Raw genomic sequence first — 25,281 nt, 5'->3', positions numbered from 1 at the left:
ACTCTTTCGGGTCTGAAAGACGAGGATTTAACAGGAGGCTTACTGATGTCGGCCAGCTTCGTGCTCCAAGATTTGCTTGGAGAACTCAGCCTTGCTCTGCATTTATCCAGAACGATTACGTCCCACCCATTGCACTCAGCAACTCCAGCCCCTGCCCTGTAATTGCTGCCTTAAAATCACCAGTCCTATTCACCTCCCATTTTGAGGCCTCATTCCGTCTCAGTCAAGACTAACACATACTCTAATTGCAACAGAAACTTGATCATGGTTTCCAGGTTTTGTTTTTGTTTACTTGTTGCTTTCTATCTTCTTCTTCAACAGCTTCCTGTTGATGTGGACCACAGGGCACAGTGGTGATGGATCAGGTGATGGGGATTCCGGCCACTCACTCGGGAGGCCTGAACTGACTGAGTCCTGGGCTTCCAACTTTTGCCACTTTTGCCGCTTCTTCCAACGTTTGTCACCATCGCCTTTTGTGGAGTAAACCAGTTGGTGGGATCTCTCTCTCTCCCATGCTCCCTGCCTTTCACATTAATAATAATGATGATAATTATAATAATACTTAAGTACATGCACATATCGGTTCTAGCCTAGAAATTTCTATTTCTATCCTCTTATAGCTCATGCCCAACCTTACCAAGGGCTTTGGAATGGGGTGGCCTTCTGTTGAACACAGGTGGACAGGGTGGGAGTAGGCATGTGATTTGAGAACATGGCAGCTCTGGGAAGCAGGATCTTCCTGGGTAACAGGTCATTAGTCACCAGGACAGGAGGATTGCTGTCATTGTGCTGTTCTGGCTGGCCGCATGAGTCTATCTCCGCCAGCATGGAACCCCACATGCCGGTTGTGGGCAGGCAGGGCTTCCTCTGAACAGGACTGCAATTCATGGGTCCTGTTTTGAGGACCTACGATCCTGATATGATCTGCTCTTTCCCCATGTCCTCTCTTAGAGTAATGCTTCCCCCATTCTGCCCCTCTTACAAATGTTGTCATAGGAACCACTGAGAAAATGAGAGTAACAGAACATTGCAATGAGACTTTGGCACATTGCGAAACTATGTGGCAGAAAGACAGTAATTAGTCACCATCTTTCTGCTCTATCACATACAACGCATTGTGTTGGTGATACTATCTTGGTAACTAAGGGAAATGTTGGAATATTATGTACATGTACTATTTTGCGTAAGAAAAGATTCACAAACATGTATACTTCAAAACCCAGTCTTTAGTGATTTCCTGAAACTATCAACAAATGTATACTTACTATGAAGCCTTCAAAAATCCCAGCCAGGCCCAGCATGACAGCTCAATGGCTAAATTATCACCCTGAAAGTGGCAGAATCTCTTACGCTGGTTCATCCTATCCAGCTCCCTGGTTGTGCCTTGAGAAAGCAGTAGATGGTGGCCCAAAGCCTTGGGAACCTGCACCCATGTGAGAGACCCAGAAGAAGCTTCTGACTTCAGATCAGCTCAGCTCTGGCTGTTGCGGCCATTTGGGGTCTGCTTTTCCAATAAAAATAAATAAATCTTAAAAAAAAAAAAAAGTCCTAGGGCCCGGCGGCATGGCCTAGCAGCTAAAGTCCTCACCTTGAAAGCCCCGGGATCCCATACGGGCGCCGGTTCTAATCCTGGCAGCTCCACTTCCCATCCAGCTCCCTGCTTGTGACCTGGGAAAGCAGTTGAGGACGGCCCAAGGCTTTGGGACCCTGCACCCGCGTGGGAGACCAGGAAGAGGTTCCTGGTTCCCGGCTTCGGATCAGCGCGCATCAGTCCGTTGCAGCTCACTTGGGGAGTGAATCATTGGACGGAAGATCTTCCTCTCTGTCTCTCCTCCTCTGTGTATATCTGACTTTGTAATAAAAATAAATAAATCTTTTTAAAAAAAAGTCCTAGTCAAGAGCAATCAAGAACAAAATGTTGATGCCAGGGGGACACTCTGCTTTGAGTTTTTGGGTTATTATCGCTTCATAAATTATGTTTAAATGAGTGTCTTCAAAGTAGATGCTTCACTGCTGATGTGACTAAACTCTATCAAGGTGTGTGAAATTAACAAGCACCAACACAGAAGAGAGAGCTCTCTCTCAACATTTTCCCTGACAGGATCTTAAAGGCTGTTGTGTTTTGGGGGAGATCCAACGAGCAGAGTGAGAAATATTTATAGCATATGAGTGTAATAAAAAGTGTAATCATGAAGTAACAATACATTAAACTAGTAGGACACAGTTTACATTAGATCACAGGAACGAATATCAAAAATACAGGCAATATTTTTGAAAAAACAACCAGCAGTAAAAAATTTATTTATAATACAAACCAGACACTCCAAAAATAATTTGTGGTTTATTTAATTCTTACCGTTCATTCTGTGTTCTTTTGAATAAGCTGAAGGAAGGCACCCGAGTCACTATCTCAGCTGGTTTTCATTTTGATTTTGAATTTGCAGTGAGATGAAAACTCCAGCCTATGTAACACAAAGAGATGGCATGTCATTTCTAGAAATTTAGATTACCCCCCTTCAATGTAGATACATAGTAAAAAGAAATGCATTAGAATAAATTACTATATTTCCAAATTGTCTCATTATTTCTGGACAAACAATAATTGCATATAAACTCTGAATAAAGGAGTATCACATTGCATCTTATGTGTTCTGCAATGCACACTCACAGAAAATCATTACAGTAACAAAACCAGCTGCATGTAATAGAAAGCAAATGATTTACAATGTTACTATGAGAAACTACTTTATTTCATATTATCATAAAAAGAACAGAGCTGGATATTTGCATGACAAACAGAAGAATCCAGAAATTCCAAGTGCAACTCAGTTGGTGCTTTCTTTATGATTTTTTTAAAATAAGGATTAATGCTGAAAGGTGATCTGAAAAGCTGTCTACTCTAGAGAATATTAGAATATTATAATTTGCAAAATCTCTATAGGTCCAACAATTAAAACATCTACAAATATTAATAGAATATAGAAGGAATACTTAGAAGAGTTTACATTTAGAAATTTTGAATCTCTTATCCTTTAAAGTAAGTAGTATGCATTTTAGTTCCCAAATGAAGCTTGACCTTGAAATATGAACCACACCAAAAGCCTTGCATGTCTGTGTTCTCATGTTTTATATGTCAATCATCACATCTGTCTGCCAACAGCACCATCTGAGGGACCTGGTCCCCCTTACATCCCCACTCGAGGGGAAATCCCACGCAGACTCAGAGCTCAGCTCTTACCATGGCTGTGGATTGGGGAGCCAGAACCACTGTGAGACAGCCTCCCCCACACAGGTTGGCTTTGGGAAATCAGGCAGCCTCTCTCTTACCTACCGAAGGTGAAGCTCCAAGTCAGAACCTCACAACTTCTAGACAAGAAGAGGGAGCAGTAAGAGGAGACAGCGGAATGTGTTAAGCCTGGTGGTGAAGACACCTGCTGGATGCTCATGTTCCGCATCGAAGTCCCTGCATTCAGTAACTGCCTCTGGCCCCTGGCTCCAGCTTCCTGCCAATGTAGACCCTCAGAGGCTTCCGTGACAACTCAGTTTATTGAATTCCTGTCCCCCACGTGGAAGACATGGATTGGACTCCCTGCACTTGGCTCTGGTCCCTGTTAACTCCAGTCATTGTGGGCATGTGAGAAGTGAACCAGTGGATAGGAGCTCTCACTCTCTCTTTGCCTCTCGAATAAATTAAATCTAAAAACTGTGATTAAAAAAAAGTCCTCGCCTTGCATGCTCAGGAATCCCAGACGGGAGCCGGTTTTAATCCTGGCAGCCCTGCTTCCCATCCAGCTCCCTGCTTGTGGCCTGGAAAAGCAGCTGAGGACAGGACCCTGCACCCATGTGGGAGACCCAGAAGAAGCTCCCGGCTCCTGACTTCAGATCAACTCAGCTCTGGCCATCGTGGCCACTTGGGGGCTGAATCAATGGAAAGAAGATCTTCCTCTCTGTCTCTCTTTCTGTCTGTATATCTGACTTTACCATAAAAAAAAGTAAATCTTAAAAAAAAATTTTTTTGAAAGTAATAAAGATGAGGAAGCAGAAGAGACGTGGGCGAGAGTCAAGAGCTGGGCCAGGATGCACAGAGACACAACTAAGTAGACGAGAGGAAGCTGGAAGCACCTGAGGCAGGTTAAAGGGGTCACGGCCATGCCCGGCCCCCTGCCCTCCAGAACCCTGACTTGACTTCAGACCTCCAGGAGACCTCGCCCAGCACTGGCTCTCGGACTGGAATCTCCATGAAATTTGAAGCTCTAATTTTGTTTCACAGACATCCATACAACAAAAACCTTCTGAACAAATTAGCTACTGAACCTAGGAACTAGACACATGGGTATGAAACCACACTTATGAATTATATATAGCTTATATATATAGCTTAATAATTAGTCTGTGGTATTATTCAATCACGTAATTATGTGCTGTATCTTGGCAAATTATATTTATTATATAACAGTGTGTCACGTTCTACTCATATAACACTGAAATGTAGAAATTATAATATAGCGTATATACTATATATTACATATTATGTTTATAGAATTGTAGGTTTTTCCAGGACCCAAACATTTATGCCTGAAATCCAAGCTCCAAGTCTTCTGCAAGGTCTACGAAATTAGAATTCTCCTTCATGGTCATGCTCTCTTGAGAAACAGCTAATTTAAGTTACCTAATAAATTTTATGGTGGGTGCAGTGGATGAATATAAAACATATTCTAAACATAATTGAAAAAATATACAAAATGAGCACAGTCAGCCAGCTCTTGGTTTATGTCTTCCTTACATACCACCATATGTCGTAATGACACTGAAGTTACGAAACCCCACATACTACGGGAGGGGCCAGCACTCTGAACCTCTGCATCGTTCTAGTACGTTCCAGCTCACCACAGATTTTGTGTGGACGAAGAATATTCGATGACCAGCAGCATCAAGTACTGCTAACTGACTAAATAAAGGCTGACAGATGCACCCTGGTATTCAGCAGGAAAAAAGTTAAGATGATTGGAGTATGTTCAAGGAGAAACTGAGGAACAAGATGGGGAAATCACGGCCCTGTCTTTCCATGAGATGTCTGCTCACACCTCTTTCTTCCTTTAATACGAGGACTATTAGAGAATAGTTGTCAATCGGTGAGACGGATCTGGCAGAGAAGATAACAGAAGGTGCAGGTGGGAGAGGCGGTAAAGGCAGCTGCAGAGTCCCCAGGAGACAAGTTCAGGTGAACTCCCCTACCCGAGCAGGTGCACCACCCTCAGATGGGAGCGCAGAATAAATGACCCACTCACTGCAGCAGGAGAGGAGGCATGAGGAGAGCCTTGGGGCAACTTGTGATCTGTGATTTGATTAATTGATCCAAAATTTGGATTAATGTCACTAGGAGCTGCTCTGCAGTGACAGTCTGCACTACAGTGAGAACCAACCCAGCTCCTGCCTGCTATTGGTGGGTCATCCAGTCCTCAGCAACTCACTAATCATTACCAAGATGTTAGATACTTTACGAGCTTTTTCAGTAGGCATGTCTGCCCAAGAAGCCATTGAGTTTACCATTCCATAATGAATTAGAATTTCATCTGACTTGATACAGGATACTGTTTCTGTTGTGCAGCAGTCAGTTGCATTTATCCACGTACCTGGAGAGCTCTCATCTTTCACATGCGTCCCACTTTGTAAAGTGACATTCGATTTCACATAATTCAAATGGTGGTAAACTATAATTTTATATTTAACTCTGCTTGGCTCTTAGGATTTGAAGCAACCATTGATGCTGAGGGAAAAGTGGAGGCTAACATGTATACATTTAGCAGGTTCAAGCCCAACACCAGATACAATTTATATTTATAAAATTCCTTACAGTGTAACTAATGCTTTCACATTCATGACTGTGTTTTATCTCCCAGCAAATGTCTGCTAGGTTGATCGAGTTAATGTTGGGTGATGGCTTCTTGAATGAAAACCCAACATTTTTCCACAAAGGACAGACTGTTGGTATTCTGTCCTTTGGTCATGAGAGCAGAAGAGTTCAGTGATGTCCCAGGTAACTCTGTATCCCAGAATAGGATTCTTGAGTGCATGTCCATTCTATCATAGTTAATAAATTCCAAATGCCTTGAGGGCTGCTGCTTACCTGGGTTGACCCTGAATTGCCAAACAGATCAATTCTTCTTGCTAGTTTCTGTGTGCTCACGACAGTGGTGCCAGGCCCCGGCATCTTGACACGGATGCTCTGAGGATGCTTAAAGCCCATCGAAGTACAAGAGTTGTTCAAAGGATATGAAGGAGCTGCTCACGTCCCGCACATCCTGAAGCTGCAAGCGATGCCGAGTTCCCCATGCAGCCTCCCTACATTCTCTGCGATGAGTGGGGGAATGTGTGTTGGCTGCAGCCTATTTTCTTTCCAAATGAGATTGTGATGTTAATGAATTTGGCATCAGGTGAGTCTTGAGCAAATGTTATCCAGTGTTAAAATAAGGATAATAGATTTAAAACTAGAGTAGCAAATTGGAGTTAGAAAACAATGACTGATGCCACGCTTCTGCTTTTGAATCTTTCACAATTGTCTCCTAAGCAAAATTCTTGTAATTAACATATTATCTGGTACCTGATCTATTACTTAATATTTTAATTCAGCTGCATGCTTGTGTACATGAATCTCAAAATCCTTTTTTGCACCAAATAAACTAATCTTTTAATTGCATTTTTTTCAGGAACTTCTGAAGTATCTTCATATTAAAACAGAAGGGAGTTCTCTTTTTCCTTACTCAGGAATCTGATTAATAATTCTCATTAAGATGAATCTGATTAATTCTTACGAAATTGCTAAAACGACATCTAGAAAGTCATTGTTCAATTTTCTCAGAGAGGTTTGAAACAGAACTGGGTTTTGTTTTTGCTTGGAAAAAGGATATCCATAAATGTTGGGCTTGGCATAAAACAGAGATACCTAAGGACCGGCTCCCTCTTGCTGGCAGACAGGTGTTCCTGCTGTGGCTTAGGATCCTTAATTCCTGGGAACAGAGCAGAACAACTCAAGCCTGGCCTTTGCCTTTGGAGAGGAAGGAGGCGGTTACAGAGCAGCAGCCCTCATCAAGTCCTCAGCAATAACATCTTTTGAGCACTTCCCACCTTTGTCAACTTTACCCAAATCTCTTTTCTAACCTTCCCAGTGACCTATTATACAGAAGAAGTTTAATCTAGAGGAGTCACGTGGTTTGCCTGGCATTACAGTGTAGTCCTATCCAAAGGACAAAATCTATCTTGGGATGAATACTCAGTCAAGTCCAGTAAGTATCCCCAGCCAAGGAACTTTAGAATAAATCTTGTTTTGGAATATGCTAGAAGTCCTTGATTCTTGAGGTCATGAATATGCAAAGTTTTTTTTTAAAGATTTATTCATTTTATTACAGCTAGATATACACAGAGAGGAGAGACAGAGAGGAAGATCTTCCGTCCGATGATTCACTCCCCAAGTGAGCCGCAACGGGCTGATGCGCGCTGATCCGAAGCCGGGAACCTGGAACCTCTTCCGGGTCTCCCACACGGGTGCAGTGTCCCAATGCCTTGGGCCATCCTCAACTGCTTTCCCAGGCCACAAGCAGGGAGCTGGATGGGAAGTGGAGCTTCCAGGGATTAGAACCGGCGCCCGTATGGGATCCCGGGGCTTTCAAGGTGAGGACTTTAGCTGCTAGGCCATGCCGCCAGGCCCGCAAAGTTTTATAAAGCTAGCTTGTTCTATTCCTTTCTAGTATCTGAATGTAGATGGAAAACAAAAACCCATGAAATTAAAAAGATGGTTTAGGACAAATTCTTGTACAAATTCCTATACATTAGGAATTCAAGCAATAGAATGTTTTGAAAATTCCACGAAGTTTTCTTTACACATCAGGCTGCAGGCACAAATCATACCACCTATATACATTGTTTCTCTTGCCTAAACCTGGAAAGTAATTGTAATAAGAACATCTAGGCTCATTGATCTGAGTCTATTGGGCAGTCATTCTGGAAAAATCTAAGGTCCAACACTGGATACAGAAAACATTCAACATTCACTGTTCATGGAAGAGAATGTAAACCCTTCAAGGTCATGTACCCCGTTTATTGACTGAGCCAGATGACGTCTCTTACTTAGTTCAATACCCTTTCTATTCCACAACTCAATTTTCTGGAAGGAGGTTTTTACTTTGGGTCTACATTGCCAGTCTAAGTCTTGTGCTTAATTTTGGCTATGCAGATTGCCCATCATTCCAATGATTATAATACAGACTTGCAACCGTCTTTTATCCTGTAGTATAAGCTTCTAGCACTCTGAAGGTGACTTGCCCCAGACTGTGATTAAGATAAGCACATAATACTAAGTGAAAAAATATTTGTGTTATCAGATATGCAGTTGAGTGAAAACATTGCTCATATCAGTTGAAAACTGCCTGAGGAGATAAAGTTTAAAATCCAGTTCTGGAAATAAAGAGTTGGATCCATCCCTGAAAGCACCATTTCCTCCCAACTGAGTTTTATATCAAACACATAAAACATGACAATTAAGTGTGACAGGTGTGATTTAGAAGTCCTTTATTTTGTGTGACATAGCTCAAACACCTGGAATGGCGGAAGAGTTCCAGATCTCACGTCGAGGAGGGAAACAGCAACATTACCTGCTTCTGTCAGCTTCCCACCAGTTTAATGACCTCTGAAAGAGGAACAGAGATACTCTTGAAATATTACATATTCCAGAAATACTAGAAACCCAATTCCTCATGGTTTTTTTGAAATCTCCTGTCTTTAAGTGAATATGAAATGAATAAGCTGATCTTTACAAAACACAAGGATACAAGTTTATGTAACTCTGCTAACCATTCTTGCATCAACAATTAGAATCCTCCAGCTCTTGTTAACCTTCACTGGAATCCTGTGCAGCAGCGATGTTCTAGAAGACTCCAGAAAGAATCACGCTGGTGAAGCAAATGAAAGTAGAAGATGAATTCCTATGCACCCACAAACTCTTTTCCTGGTAGCAATCATCTTTGCCTTTCGGTACATACAACAAAAGGACTTGCAGACTTCTGCATCTGGAAGCAAATTCTGAGACACAGAGCTTGACCTGTGTTTACATCCTTCATTTGGAGAGCTGGAGTAGAACTTCGGTTTTGAAATGCTCACTCATGGGTCTTCCACAGTATTGAGAACTTCCAATAATTTCATTGTCAAGTGTCATTGTCAATGGGGACTGGTGCCATGGCATAGCAAGCTAAGCCTTTAACTGGTGCCGGCATTCCATGTGGGCATCAGTTTGAGTTCTGAGTGCTCTACTTCCAATCTAGCTCCTTGCTGATAGTCTGGGAAGGCTATGGAAGATGGTCCCTGCGCGCACATGGGAGACCTGGGGGAAACGAATGGCTCCTAGCTTTGGATCTGCTCAGTTCCTGCTCTTATGGTCATCTGGGAGGTGACCCAGCAGGTGGTAAATCTCTGTCTCTCCTCTTCACCTTTCAAATGAAACTTGGCCTTTCTAATAAAAATAAATCTTCAATGAAAACAATTTTTCATTGCAATTAAAAAGAAAAGAGGTATGGTTATAAAAAAGAAGTCCACATATATCCACATATATGTGCATAGGAGACCTATCCGGACAATTGTGCAGCATTGTTACAAAGAGAGTTCAAAAACAGGAACAGTTGAGACATGCTTTGGAAAGGAAAAGGATCCAATGGGCCTTTCTCATCTCATCCAATGAGAAAACCCATTTGCGTTTCATGCATCAGTATGCATTGATTTGGTTGGAGGAGCAAAATCCCTACAATATAATAGTATGATGCTGTGAAGAGAAGACTGACAGAATCAGATATTCTGCTCCACTGCTGCTTATCCTTCTCAGCATGTCTTAACAGTTAAAAAAAAAAAACTATAAATAATATGAATAGAAGTTAGGGTTATTCCTACAACTGAAACTTAGGGCTTCTCAAAACCATTTACATGTACGTGTAATTTCTTCCATATATTGAACTGTTGATGATAATTTTCTCATGAAGACTCCATTAATAAAAGTTATATTTATTTCCTGTGTGTGATCAGTAATTGCTTTCATTTGGGAGTGAGCTTTCAGGACATCTTGAAGTTGTTGTTGTTGTTGTTTTCTACTCAATTAGGAGATTATTTTGAATATATTACATTAAAAAAAAAGAATCTGCCTTAGTTTACTGACCAAATTCAATTAGATAATTATAAAGCAATTTGCTTCTCTGTGTTGCGAATGAACTAGCTATTAACTGCCGAGGATGCATTAGCGGCTGCTACTACAGACTCTTGTTCTGCATCTGGTACGAACAGGAAACATTACTTCCTTTCAGATCCACTGGTAGATCCAGGCAGATCCAGAATTCAGACCCAGTCTGCTGGTGCGAGGCGGTCTCCTTGCATATCACACAGCTTCTCCACCATCACAAACTGTGCCCACACACTTGCTCATCCTAGAAGACAAACTTACTAGGTCAGTGGTTAAACAAAACAAAAATCACAACCCCTTCCACACTAGCTAGTCGCTATTACAATTCAGATCAATTTTACAAATACGGTGGTAGCTTATGACTAGTCATGTGGAAACTGGGCTATCACCCATCTGCTATAACGCAAACTCAGCTGCTCTGCTTGATGCATTCTGGTAGGAACTGGAGATACATTTCAGTCACAATGCATGTTTGAAGGGGATGGGAATGTCCAAAGACCATCATGACACCTTAGGAAAACTTCGTGGAGTTTCTGAGTCTCCATCAGAAAAGTCATGTCTATCCACCAGGTAACGTTGTCATTGGCCCAGGTGACTGTTAACATGCGGAGAGCAGTGTGACTGTCACACAGCTGTCCTACAAACAGCAAGCTCTAAAGTCCACAGAGAAAATCTTCCACAATTCCTGGAACAGGTCCCTTTGTGGGACTTTCTGAAAGCTGCAGTATTCGGTCATATTTTTATCTGTGAAAACTTCTGCTGTTGGGGAGTAAATACTTAGCACAACTTTCTGGTCAAATCTTATTCATTGTAGCAGGCATTGCAACAAGTTTAAAATTAGAATTTTCAGCACTTTCCTCTTATAAAATATATTCTTTTCCCAAGCCTTTGATTTTGGAATTGTCCCAGACATTTCCGGACATAGCATTAGTCATAGCATGATTTTTGTAAAAAGTGACTGTCTTCACTTTGGGTATATCCCCCTTGTCGTGCAATCCTTGGTTTTCCACTTCATCGTCCGTACATATCTTAAAATGAGTCAAAAGTGTTTTTAAAAACTGCAAAAACGACGAACATTTTGGCAGAATCACTTTGATCTCAGGTCTTCAGTAATCGCTACTATTTTTCACAGTAAGCCAGCCACATATTTGATTCAACTGACACGCATTCCCTTCATCAAGAGAAACACTGAAAAAAAAAATCACACTCCTTTCATAATGCAATTCCAGATTCCATTTAACACATTTCCTTTATTTATTTTTTGCTCCCCCTTCTTTCCTGTCCCCCCTGGAAGACATCAGTCCTAACTTCTGATCTTGTCAGTTAGTGAAACTAAGTCATTTTTGCTGTAGACAGGTTTGAGGAGTTGCTGGTTGCAGCTGCTCAGCTCTTGCCTGTGGAGTGTTCGAATTGTGTAAGAGTTTGTTACTGTGTTGCAGCGAACTAGTACTGCCAATTTCCACCCTAGAGATGGCTATGTTTCAGAGATGAGTGAGACAATACTTGTAAACACGTTTATAATCATTAATAAAGCTCACCAAACAATTTAAGCTCTTTAGAAACACACGTTCATTATCACAATTAATTGCCCACTGTTTACATAATTACAACCTTTAGCAGAGACACGATGCCTTTAAAAGGCAGTTTATAAAAATTCTGAACGTAATTAGATTTGATTTCCTGATGCTTATTTTGTTTTTGGTAAGTTTCAGGTGTCAAACTATTTCTCCCTGGAGATCCTGATAAAATCCCACTACCAACTACTCCGACGTAGCCTTTACAATCCTACAGAATATTTTTCTCCCCATTAGACACGGCCCACTCTGGGATCCAGGTGCTGTATCCGAGGTATGATGGTTTTGTTCTCTTTTCCACACATGGTCTTTCATAGACTGATTCGCCAGGTTGGAAAATTCTGCCTCGAAGTGATTCCCAGGCAGCAGCAGGAAGGAGCTATGAGACACACACAAAGAGGGCTGTCCAACGTGCTCTGAGGTTCCTGGGAAGATCGGACGCCAACGGAGGCCGTCCAGGAAGGATTCTGGGCTGCCCTGCACTCCTGGGAGGGGCACAGGACCCTCAGAAATGCTGCCCCACTGTGCTGGAAAGGCGAGGCGGACAGTGTCCTCACACTCCTCCTAAGGGGCTGCTTCTCAAGTTGGCAAACTAGGACAGCCATGGAATGGGAGGGCGCCCACGGATGGCTCCGTGAAAACGCTGCGGTCTGTGGACAAGGGGTGAAATGACCCCATCAGGGTCGCACAGCCTGTGGGTGGAGGAGGGAGAACAGAGGTACAGTCATTTCTCATCTGCTCCCCTGGCTCCCGGGGTCGGGCGTGTTCAGACCCAGGCTGCTCTCTTACTCATAAAGGATCGACCCATTAGGGGACTGACTCAGCCTATCATTTCTGGAACTATCCGCTCTGCGCCAGGCACACGGCTGCCCTCCAAGATGGAACGTGGGCCCCTCCGCCGGTCCACGCAGGCTCTCCTCGCGCCAGCAGCGCCCAACAGCAGCGCGACCTCCAAGGACCCACCACGCGGAGGGGCAGGCCCCTCCATCTGCGCCCGCCCTGCGCGCCCCCGTCGCCACGGCAACCGGGGAGGCGCTGACCCCCGACCCCCAGGCCCCGCCCCGCCCCGCCCCTTCACGTCCCGCAGCTCAACATGGAGCAGGCCAACCCGGAAGTGCCGCGGCGGCCGCCCGCCCGGTGCTAGGAGCCGCCAGCCGGGCCTGGCCGAGCCCCGCGCCCGCCGCCCTGTAGCCCGCCGGCGCCCGGGCGGCCGCCTGTCCCACCCCGCCCCCGCCCGAGAGGAGGAGCCCAGGCCAGGGGGAGGAGGAGGAGGAGGGAGAGGTTTGCGAGAGGGAGCGAGGCCGCGCGAGCCGCCGGCGGTTCGTATTACCGGGGTCGGGAGGAGGAGCCGGGCCGGGCCCGCGGGGGCGGCGCGGGGCAGGCGGGAGGCTGCCGGGGCGGCAGGCCGGAGGCGCGACGCGGTGCCGGGGGCTCCCGTCCTCCTCCGCCGCCCGAGCCCGGTGGCCAGGCCGCACCTGCGCGCAGGCCGGGCCGCCCAGGGCCGTCCCCGGGACCGGCGCCGCGGGCAGGTGGAGACGCGAGGCGCGAGGGGTGCGCGCGGCAGGTGATGGTGGGCCCCTGGCCTCCCCGGGCCGCCCCCGCGAGGCGTTGGGGCGTCAGGCCCTAGGGCCGTGGGGCGCCCCCGCCCCCACCGGCAGCCCCTGCCTGCCCTGACGATGCTGTGATTGAGGCGTCAGGCTCTCCCTCCGGGAGGGGCAGTTGCCCGCGCTCTTGACCTCGGAGCCCAGAAAGTGGACCCGGCAGGATGCTGTCCGAGCAAGCCCAAAAGTGGTTTCCAACGCACGTGCAGGTCACGGTGCTCCAAGCCAAAGATCTGAAGCCGAAAGGCAAAAGTGGCACCAATGACACGTACACTATCATCCAGTTGGGCAAGGAGAAGTACTCCACGTCTGTAGCCGAGAAAACCCTGGAGCCCGTGTGGCGGGAGGAGGCCTCCTTCGAGCTCCCGGGGCTGCTCATGCAGGGGAGCCCGGAGAAGTACATCCTTTTCCTCATAGTTATGCACAGGTCCCTGGTGGGGCTGGACAGATTTTTAGGGCAGGTGGCAATCAACCTCAATGACATCTTTGAGGACAAACAAAGAAGGAAAACCGAGTAAGTGAATGAAGTTTAATTTCTTGAGTTGTGGGGGTGCTTCACCATACCTTATCTGTGGGTTGTATTTCAGTTCCTGGAAATGACTTGTGCTCTTGGGACGCTGGTTTCTGGATCGGAGTATGACCCAGGTTTAGCACCGTATTTGCATGAATTCGAAGTAAAAATATCCCTTGTGATAAAAGCATTTTTTTTTAAGTAGAGTCCTTCATGATCCATCACTCGTGTTCATTGGAGGCAAATAGTTATTAAATAATGGAGTATTTTGCGCTGGGTTTTCAGTAGGTCAGCATTCTACTATATGAGGACTGGGTCACGTTGTTGGCCAACGAGTTATTCATATAGTTATTAATTGATCTCTAAACATTCCAACTTCTCCTTCCATGGATTATCAAGACGAAATCTGCTCATATGTGTGTTGGACTGTCAAGAAAGATAACTGACCGCATCGCTTGCTCAGTGTTTCGTTTCAGCCTTGGAAACATAGTTGGCCCTTTGGGGGAGTCTGCCGTTTTTTCATAGAGGAAGTTTTCAAATTACCTACTACCTTCTTGCCTGGAGTGCCCTCACATTTTTCCTTCGAATCTGTCATCTGTTGCAGTTAACTGTGTTCCTTCAGAATTGCTTTTGCAAAGCTAATGTGTTCGGACGATGTCAAATACTGTAAGATTGGAGTCTTGGAAATGATTCAGTGACTTTGGTGAAAACATAATTTTTAAGCTTGAAGTAGATTTATTTTACTTTTCAAAATTAGGTGCAAACACACTTGAATGGTGTATTTTCAGAGATATGAATAGGTACCTTAAAACGATAATTTTTTAAATTTGAGATAAGATTAAAATGAGTAGACTTGGAGGGAAATGGGTTGAACTTAAAGACTTCAGTTTTCAAATCGCTTTGTTGTTTCACAACAAACTCATTTGCACTTTTACAGATTTTAAAAAAATAAGTATGTGTTAATTTTTTGTATTTGAAAGCAGCCTGTGTTTTGTTCTAAACATTAGATGCCTGTAGTCTTCTCTTGGGAGTTTTTGCTTTTGGCCAAGGTTACGCGTACTTGTGGTAGAGAGGTAAGATGTTCTAGGAACGCAAGAGGAAAAGTGGAAATATTTAAGTAATTGAGAAAATGAGAGTATTTTAAGAGAAAAAAGTTTTATGGTGTGAGGTTGAATATTTATCAGTGCTCTTAATAACATAACTATGACATTTAAAAAGTGGCAGTTTTCTCTGAGAGGTTCTCTGCCAAGTTTAAAAAGGAAAAATGGAACCTAATAATTTGTTTCAAATGGCTACTTTCAGATGACAGTGAAGTCACCTGAAATATATATGTATATATATTACATACATATGTATACATAGTATGTGCACATATAATATGTAAAGTGTTTTGATCGTGAATTTTGGACAACTTTTGTCATTGGATTTGCAGAACTTTTAATACTAACGAATGATGGATTACAGGCGCTCTCTGAGACATGAATTTTCCAAGCGGAAAGTAGGCCCAAGTGCAGAGCTGAAGATGTGGAGGAGGAAATAGCCTTTCAAAGATTGTTGTTTCACTGCTTGCCCGGCAGCCTCTGGCTCACAAGTTTGGCCTGGCCGTGAGCAGTGCTCCGGCATCGTGGTCTCTGCCTGCAGAACTTCTCTCCTGGCTGCTGTGCAGTTAGTTAGAACTTGGTAGTGGCAGGGCGGGCAAGACGAAGCTTTTCTGTAGCATCTACCTGGCTTTGGGGTGTGCTCACCCAAAGTAGTTTTTGTGTGGTTTTCAACCCTTAGCATTTTCTTTGTGGATAAGTGGGTGAATCACACGTTTGATTAGTTATCTTTATCGGTGATATTTCTAGATTTTTAAAATGTACTTTTATGTATTTTACAGCACAGCTGTACATGTGGCACAGTGAGAGACTTGAGCCACTGGTGTGTGGCGAGAAAGATTTGAATGCCCTGCCCATTGCTGAATCTTGTCAGCATTTGCCCAGTCCTTTTTGGAAAAGTGGCATGAGTGATGAAGACTCCCAGCGATGCAGAAGTCCCAAGAATCTGCTGGGTGTGACACATTTTACTTTCAAAAGGCAAATAATTACAGCTTGTCTTCCAGTTGTGTCAGGATGAGAGAGAAGCTAAAACGATTACCTATTTTTATACCTTGAAAATAAATGCCCCCCCTTTTGTTTTAAGTAAAGGTAGGGGAAAGACCTTGAACCCAAACTCTTTGAATGGGGCATGGAAAGAGAACTTCTGTATCACTCGCTGTCGTGGGTGTCTGGGCTGATTCTGGCACAGAATTAAGGAAATAATACAGTGTTTAATAATAGAATGGTAAAATCGTTGATGCTGTTATATAATATGCATTGATTTTTTTTTTAACAAGAGAGCTAGAAGATATTATTTTTTCCCCCTTTAATGCTCATGAAAAGTAATAACGATAAGGTCCCTGGAGTTGGAGCTGACGAACACATGTGGGTTTTAGGACTTTTGTGTGGGTCTCACGGTGCACCTGCATCCTGGCCTCTGGCACCCTTACTGCCAATCTTGTCCTGTTTCTGACCACACAGCACCAATTGCTTCTGAATAGTTCCCACATGTGAGGTGGTTTTTGAACATGGACCTGTGCCCATTAAAAATTGAACAGAGGCCATATACAGTTTAAATCCAGCACACCAGAAGTGAAAAAAAAATCAGTTTTAATCCAGTAAGCCCCCTAAAGCTATAGGTCTTCATTTTATCTTTTTGAAGCCTGGAAAAGCAAATGCCGCCTCTGGAATGATGCTGGAAGGTCTCATTCAGACCTCTCTGTTATGTTGGTTTCACAACAAAGCATCTCAAGGCGGTTGCTGTGCCTACATGAGAAATTAGTATATTTATGACAGTTTTTCATAGGCAGAGTTAAATAATGCCATATTCAGACACTGACTTGCTGTGTTCTCAGTTACCTAGGCCTATAGAATTTCCTACTGAAAAACCAAAGCAGGAGGAAACACACTCAAGGATAGTTTGATTGTTACATGGTTCTAGAAATAAAGACTGAATAAACATTGACTGAGTATCAGGCAAAGTGCCTTCAAGAAGCTTACACTTTAGCACTGGGAAGCCCCACGCCGCCTTCGTGGCTGTTGTGTCCCCTGGTTAAATGCCGTGTCCTATGCTATGTGCCAGCCGTGTGGTTGACCTCATTAACATATGCGATTCATCAAATGAGAAAGGGCTTCCATTTTCCTACAGCTGTTCTTCATCAACTTCAGGGTCTTTTTTCCCCGTAGTGACTTTAATCTGACATTGGGAAGTTGCGTAGCATTCCCTGTGCCTCAATTTCCTCACCCATGAAATAAGGATGCTAAACAGATGATTTGCTTGGTTTTTATTTCTCCAAAATTCTATGAATTCTGACTACCTTCGTGCTTTGACATCCGTTTTTGGATTACTGTTTTCTTCTCAGTCTTGATCTGTTACATGCGTAGAAATGGTAAATGCTTGTGTGTGTGTTTTTTCTTGGTAATTTCTTACAAAGTGGGTATATTCAGCTATTTTTGGTGTAGCCAGAGATGTTGACAGAAGAATTCTGAGATAGCATCTTTCAGAAGTCTCCCACTGCACCCTTGCCCTGCCCCGTTGAGAGTGACTGTTTTCTGAAATTGAGTCGCAGCAGGTAGTTCTCCAGGCTGTTAAAGTGCCCTCTTGTGTATTGTTCAATTTCTCTGTTCTACAGAATTCACTGATTGCATTTCTTATTTCTAGCTCATTTCTTCATATTTTATTGCTTGCTTTACATGAAGTGTTTTCTTATGTTGGGGGTCTCAAGTTAGTTAATGTTTTCTTATAAAATAAGCAATCACTGGATGAACTGCATACCTTAATTGATTAAATCGCACCAATTTAGTTAATCAAAAGATTTCTTGTGCGTGATCTGCTAAGATATTACTGGTATATTACACACACAGACATACAAATATACAACCATGCATATATATATGAACATATATATATATATATAATGTATGTATCAGTTCTCTTTCCTTTCTGGGAAGACCTGTGACATGGTTCCCCCTCTCTTTTATTCTTTTTTTTTTTTATGATTTTTACATAGTTGATCAGGGTGGGAAGGACTGAGGATTAGGGCAAAGTGGGTGAGACCATTCTTTCCACATTTTCTTCATCTGGGGGAAAGAGGGAGATTAAGGGAGACACTCCGCTCAGCCTCCCAACTGCTTCAGTACCTGGGGATGGAGACTGGTCTCTGATGTCAGCCCAGGGTCCTCAAAGTGGAGCAGGCTGCGAGGGTTCTGCTTAAGTGGTTTCGATAATTCTGAAATGCGGTTGATCTTGTGGGTCCAGTGATGGAAGTGCTTCCAGCGTCCATTGGCTGACATAGTCTACCTTGGAATGTACAGTGAGCATAACCTATCCCTGGTGTGTCCAGTTAGTAACAATGAGAAAGAATTGATGTAGAATGGGATCAGAGTTTCTTTGTAGCTAAGAAAATTTGTTGCACTCAGAGCCATATTTAAACCATAACCTTCCTGCAGAAATAGATGCTATGCTGCATTGCTAAGTAATAAGGAAATGTGGAAGAAACTCTCTTCCAGACTTGTTTTTGCAGTTTCTGGACTGGCCATTTGTGACACCAGCACCTGGAGACTTTAATTTTGGATAAAAATAACAGAAATAAACGCAAGCAAAACTTCTCATACTTGATTTTAAAATGGGCAATACAAATGACCAAAAGACAAATATTTGGTTCCATTTATAAAATAATTCTTATTTGATATAGTCACAGTAGTAGTAATAAATGATGCAAATAGATTCTGTTAGGAGGTAGTTTAGCTTTTGGTTCTTCAAAAACTTCGTAAGACTTACTGTCATCTCTTGACATTTGACTGATTTTGTTTGTTCAGGAAGAGGATGTGATCCATTTCATTGGAGTCTGTATTTGACCATATCGAGTTTTAATAATGACCAAACTACATCTAGTCATCTCCAAGGTTCACAGACCTCTTTAGATCCTGTGACGTAACTGGTACTTTTGATGAGGCCATGTATTACGTTATCCTGTGTTTTGTGGTGCTCAGAAATCCCTTGTATTGGTGCATTCCTTCTGTGTCTCTTTTTCCGGGACTTTTCGTGTTCAGAAATATCTCTAGGCCCGTAGTGCTACTCACCTGGAAGCCTTAGATAGTTTTGATAAGAATTTCTGTTCAGAGCATGATGGAAAAGGTTACCAAAAAACCTTTCCAGATGCACCAAACACCAGTGCTGTCTGATCAGGATGAAGTAAAGAGATTGGTTTATTTTGGTGAGAAGAATTTTGGAGTCTGTGCATTAGAAGAATCTTTGAAAAGTATGGAAACACATACTATAAAAACTGTGAATTTCAGTTCTGTTTTGCGCTAGAACAAATTCATCGTTTATCAGTTTTCCACAAAGTTTAAAGGTACCTTTTTGTGTCCCATCATAGACAGTATGATGTATGATGTGTTTTTAAAAGTTAATGAATAAAAGCAGTAATATTCTATGGATACTTGGAGTACCCTTCACTGCTCCGGTTGGCTTGACATGTAGTTACTTTGCCTACAGAAAGCAGTTTGTGTTTGGCCAAGTTCTCTGGCATCGGTGTTGTTCAGTGTTACAGCAATCTATCTACCTACCTATTTATTTGTTTATTTATGTCTTTAAGGTGGTTTAGGTTGGAATCCAAACAAGGAAAAAGAGCCAAAAACAGGGGTGAGATAAAGGTTAATATTCAATTCATGAGGAACAACATGACGGCAAGTATGTTTGACTTGTCAATGAAGGACAAAACAAGATCTCCTTTTGCAAAATTAAAAGATAAGATGAAAGGTAGAAAAAACGACGGCACATTTTCTGATACATCTTCTGCAATCATTCCAAGTACTCACCTGCCTGATGCCAGTACTGAATTTTCAAGTGGTGAAATCCATATGAAATCCAAACCCAAGAAGCCTTTCCTTTTGGGGCCTCAGCGTCTCTCTTCAGCACACTCGATGTCCGACTTAACCGGGTCCCACATGTCCTCTGAGAAGCTGAAGGCGGGTGTGGTGGGCCCCACGCATCTCCTGGGACGCCGCATGGAGGCCTTTGGCGTGGTTCCGGAAAGTGGTGAGTGCACACTCTTTCTCATTGTATCCTCAATGTAAGGTTAACTTCTGGAGTTGGAAAATCAAAGTTGCAGTTTCCTGGCAGTATCTGCTAAGTGTAGCCATACATCAAACATTGAATATCTGCTCTACCCCAAATTGATCAGGTTCATTGTAGTCAGATTGTGTGTGCACATGTATTTATGATTATTTGATAATGAGTCCCATCTCTTCATGGCCTGGATTTTTAGATATTTTTACTGCTATTTCTCCTGTCTTGAAAGCCTAGTGCAGTAACTGTTGCATTTTAGTGCAAAATCACCAACCTGGTGCAGTAGGTAACTTTTGCATTTTAGTCTGATATCTTGGGCAGAAAGCTTTCATGTTCAGAAGCAAGGAAGTAAATTTAATGCTAATGACGAAAGAAAGTCTGAGGAATACTGGTATTGTCATGCCACCAGAACCTCTAGTTCTGACTTGGTTCAATTGTGTGAGCCCAGTGCGTTGACAGTTGTATTGCAGGACACTAATTGTTATTGGCCCGGATACTTCATGCCACTGTGTCTTAGCATTTTAAGGTGTTTCCCTTGATTGTTTTAAAGGTTAATACCTTTAAATAGCTAATTACTCTTTTACTAATACCAGCAGAATACACACAGAATGTGTCAAAAAACGTGATGTACTGTGTTGCTATGTAATAACCATGAAATCGTTTGTAGGAAGTCTCAAATCTCCGCACAGAAGAACGTTAAGCTTTGATACTTCTAAAATGAACCAGCCTGACAGTGTTGTGGATGAAGGTGACGCGGCTTTCGAAAGACAGAATGACCCATTTACAAATGTGACTGCCTCATTACCCCAAAAATTTGCAACACTGCCAAGGAAGAAAAATCCATTTGAAGAAAGCAGTGAATCATGGGACAGCAGCATGAATTTATTTTCAAAATCAATTGAAGTGAGGAAGGAAAATAAGAGAGAGAAGAGGGAGAAAGTTAGCCTGTTTGAAAGAGTGACTGGAAAAAAAGATAGCAGAAGATCTGATAAGCTTAACAACGGGGGATCGGACAGCCCAGTTGACTTGAAATCACCCGGTGTATTTAGTGAAAGTCGGCAGGACTACTTTGATTATGAGTCAACTAATCCGTTTACAACAAAATTCAGGGCTTCAAACATAATGCCATCTTCAAGGTAAGCTTAATATGGAAGAAGTTGGGCTGTTTGGTGTTGTCTTCTACTTGAAAATGTCAAACACTTTTAAATACATGAATATTTTAAATTATTGTTTTACTTGAAAACTATGTCTTATTTTTAAAAATTAATTGCAGAGGCAGAAAGCATTGCTTGCATCTTTCATATTGAACCTTTTTGTTTTTTTTTTTTGGTCTTAGCAAGATGAAACATTCTTATTCTTTAGCCTACTTCCATTTATAGAGCCAGAAATTGAATGAAATTTGTGAAGAAAATGGCGTGACTTTGGATGAGACATGGTGAGAGTAAATTAGCAGTGGGTGTTAATTCAAGCCAGAGCTTTAGATTTTATGTTTCTTGATATTTCTAGGGATTAACTCGTGGGCCCTCTGGAGAGAATTAGTGGGTCAGTAGCAGCCTGCGGACTGTTCTTAAGAAATACTGGCTTAAGTATTAATAGTTTTCATAATAGATGTTAACTGTCATTAAATGGCCTTTTAGAAGGAAATTTGCATTGTGAGTGTTAAAGTTCAGTGCCTTTGTGGAAGCTGTAAATGCATCCAAGAGATCTGTGTGATGATCTACACTCACAGGAAGAGTCGCTGGCATGATAAAGGTTTAGTGTCAGTTGTGTGTCTTCTGATACTCTTTCTATTACTCGGTAGAGTTTGGACCCGGGTGCATTTAAATGTAATTATGAATTTTTTAAAAATGAACAATGGAATAGCTAATAAAGGAAACCTCGAGCAAAGAGTAAGAGGGATTTATTGAAGTCTTCAACGTGGTTATCGTGGAAGATCACAGTAGGAGATTTACCATATAACGGAAAGTTTTGTCTCAAGGTAGTAATGTATCGTACCGACTTCAGTGGGAATTCTGACTTAATGGTACCATGACTTCTGGAAGCCTTACCGTTTGCATCTTTGAGACCAGGAAAATAATACCTGCTTGTGGGATTTGCTGAAGAGAAATGATAGGGAAAATCCATAATAGGAAGCCAAGCCCCAAGTAGGAAACCAGTACCTGTTAGCTGTTATTTATTCCATGTGTTGTCATGTTATATTTCATTCAAAATCAGTGCTCTGTTTTGTTACATTCTACACAAAATATACAACTAACAGTCACTTTTAGGCCACACGCTACCACCTCTCTTGTAATGTCTTGGAAAACACACATTTAAAGTTTTCAAAGCAAGTATGCTTTTTTTTTTTTTTTCAATAAATGGGTATTTGCTTTGGTTTTAGAAAATATTCTGTTTTGTTTATAGACGCTAAAGAGATGCATTTTCCACATTTGTATCGATATTTTATTGAAAAGATCATAGTTTTGACATGCTGTTCTGTAACATTTCAGTATTCACTTCACACAATGCATTAAATCTTAAATTAGAGGGGTAAGTATAAGTGTATTTTCTGTTTTGGTAGTAGATTGTTGAGAACAGTTGTCTGAGATAACTTAGAAATGGGGTAATTTAGGACATTTCAGAGACCAAATGGGAGGTGGCTGGAGAGTGTTCCCAAGTTTTGGCAATGTGTGGTGAAGTGAGCATCTTCAGTCGGCAATGGCCTGGGACGCAGGTGGTTTGCATGGATTGTCGTGGGTTACCAAGGTGAGCGTGGCATTTCCACAGACACAGGGTTGTTGGGCTAATTCAGGATTAATTCTGTTTTCTATCAAAATTAGAGCTGTTTCATGGTATATGTATAAGCATAATTATAATGATGTAAAGGGTAGGTTTTTTAATTTCAGGATTTGTCTCTCTATGAGATACCAGAAATGAGCACACAGCATTTGTAGGTTTTTGGAATGTTACCACTTTTGTGTTAAGCCATCTTTGTGGAAAGTAAAACATTTTCAGTGAAGACAAAGCTCTAATCACTAGCACGAAGAAGGACTGGACGTGGGTAGAGTACAGGTGGCTGCTTTGGCAAGCAGCTTTCTCTTGAGTGGAATTCGGGAGGGTGTTGTCTAGGTATTGTCTTCTACAGAATGATGTGTTCTCACTTATTTTCCAAGTATCATTCCTCAGTTGCGTGGGGACAGTGCACATTTTTCAAGTTAGCACCCACACCAAGCGCACTTGGGAAGCTGTAGACTCACGTCACTGCAGCATGTTTGGGAGTTATTTTTCCAGTGGTGCTGGGTCCACTTCCAGGGTCTGCCGGACCCTGTGGCCAGCCTTTGTGGGAATGCAAACCAAGGTCGGGGTGCATTTTGTAGCTGTGGAGCTAGATTTTCTTTTTGGTGAACCTGCAGCTCACCTTTGACTGCAGGCGCGCAGGAACTGTGTTATTACCTGCTGAGACAGAGTGGATAATGAGTATGATTGAAACCAAGAGGTTTTCAGTAGATGGCAACATTTTAAATACACTACAGAATACTTTTTTGAAAGTCAACTTTTATGTGTAAGTGAAGTCCACCAGAAGAAATGGTTTTGCAGACTTAAAAAAAAAAAAAAAGACGAAACCAAGACCAGTAAACGAAGTGCATTTTGCTCCTGTTCTGTGACCAGTTCAGAGCTCTCCATAACCCCGATGGATGAGATTGCTCCGGCTTTCTGGTGGTGGACGTGAGCAAGGCACAAGGCCGTTGGAAACACTTCTCCCGCACTCGCAGCTCAGGGCTCTTGGCTGTTGTCGAAGTCCTCTGCTCTTCGGGGGTGCCCTGTGTGCAGCCTTTGCCCATGTAGACATCTTGCTTCCACGGCCAGTCATTGTTCCATAATGGCTTAGGCACACGCACTGCGGAAGTGTGGAAGGCAGGGCATGCAGCTCATTCATCTTTTCGTCCTTCATCTTCAGCACATGGCTTGGTGTAGGCACTTGGTGTTAGACATTAGGAATAAATGAGCACAGAATTGCAGACTAGTTCTTGGACTGCTACTTCCTTCCTGTTCCTGTCCTGCTTCTGGCTCACGGCTGTCAAGATCTTTCTGAAAGACTAGAAACAAACCCATCACACAAACTGCAGTTTTGTCTGAGTACATCTACACACTGTTGCAAATCCAAGTGACTTTTTTTTTAAGATTTACTTGCTTTTTACAAGTTATAAGCTCCAATAAGCCGAGCTCTGAGTGGCTTATTGTAGTAAAATGTGTTGTTTGCTTGTTGCAAGTGCCTGTGGCAGGGATAGCAGGAGAGAGTGCTTTGCTGCAGGCAGTGGTTCGCTGCACTCAGCCCCTCTGGAAGTTGGCCTCCTGTCTGAGGCTGAGGCTGTCCTTTAACCTGTGGCCTCCAGGGTCCGCACAGAGAAGCAAGAGCCGTGCGCATGAAGGGGTAAGGTTTTAGGTGCTGGGCCTGGCAGGAGCATTGTCATTTCCACATGCTGTCCCATCTGCTGGAGCTCAGCCGAGAGCTAAGTGCGGCCAGTGAGGAAGCAGGGCTTAGCCGTACTCCCACGAGGCAGGTGGATGGCGTTGGATGGGATGCAGCCTTGCTGTGTGCTGCTGATGCCTGCGCAGCTTCCCATGGAGCTGTCTGGACGCTGCCGATCCTGGAGGGCTGCAGGACACATGCACCCCTGGGGGCTGGGGGGCTCTTGTAAGTTCACAGGGAAAGACTCATTTACACATGATACATGTGAGTTATTTGTGTGTTTTAATACTTGTTTATTTTTATGGGAAAGTCAAATTTACAGAGAGAAGGAGAGACAGAGAAAAACATCTTCCATCTGCTGATTCACTCCCTAAGCGGCCACAATGGCTGAAGCTAAGCCGATTCAAAGCCTGAAGCCAGGAGCTTCCTCTGAGTCTCTCATATGGGTACAGGATCACAAGGCTTTGGGTCATCCTCTACTGCTTTCCCAGGCCACAAGCAGGGAGCTGGATGGGAAGTGGAGCAGCTGGGACATGAACCTGCTCCCATATGGGATCTCGGCACGTGCAAGGCAAGGATTTAGCTGCTAGGCTTTCAGACCAGGCCCTTACTTGTGTTTGTTTAAAAGCATGCATGCATGTGTGAATGTATCCATGTGTCTGTCTGAAAGACAGTGACGGGGAGATTGATCTTCCATCTGCTGCCTCTCTCATGGAGCCACAGCTGTCAGGTGTGAGTCAGCCGAGGCAGGAGCCACGACCTCCACCCTCATGTCCCAAGCA

At 43.1% G+C, this 25,281-nt stretch overlaps 1 protein-coding gene across 2 annotated transcripts in view; it reads left to right on the top strand.

The window, feature by feature from the left end:
• The first annotated feature begins 12,898 nt into the window (after positions 1-12,898).
• The window catches only part of RAB11FIP2 (RAB11 family interacting protein 2), a 37,266-nt gene continuing 24,883 nt past the window's right edge, over positions 12,899-25,281 (top strand). The window contains exons 1-3 of one of the 2 annotated variants that reach the window (XM_058671162.1): positions 12,899-13,905; positions 19,577-20,019; positions 20,717-21,185. In XM_058671162.1, coding sequence (XP_058527145.1) covers positions 13,556-13,905; positions 19,577-20,019; positions 20,717-21,185 — 1,262 coding nt within the window. In that variant the 5' untranslated portion in view covers positions 12,899-13,555. The remainder of the gene's footprint in view (positions 13,906-19,576; positions 20,020-20,716; positions 21,186-25,281) is intronic. The other variant, XM_004579782.4, reaches the window with a different exon arrangement.

Source organism: Ochotona princeps, chromosome 13 (genome assembly GCF_030435755.1).
Source record: "Ochotona princeps isolate mOchPri1 chromosome 13, mOchPri1.hap1, whole genome shotgun sequence".
Taxonomy (NCBI): Eukaryota; Metazoa; Chordata; class Mammalia; order Lagomorpha; family Ochotonidae; genus Ochotona; species Ochotona princeps.
This window is presented reverse-complemented; position numbering and strand designations above follow the sequence as displayed.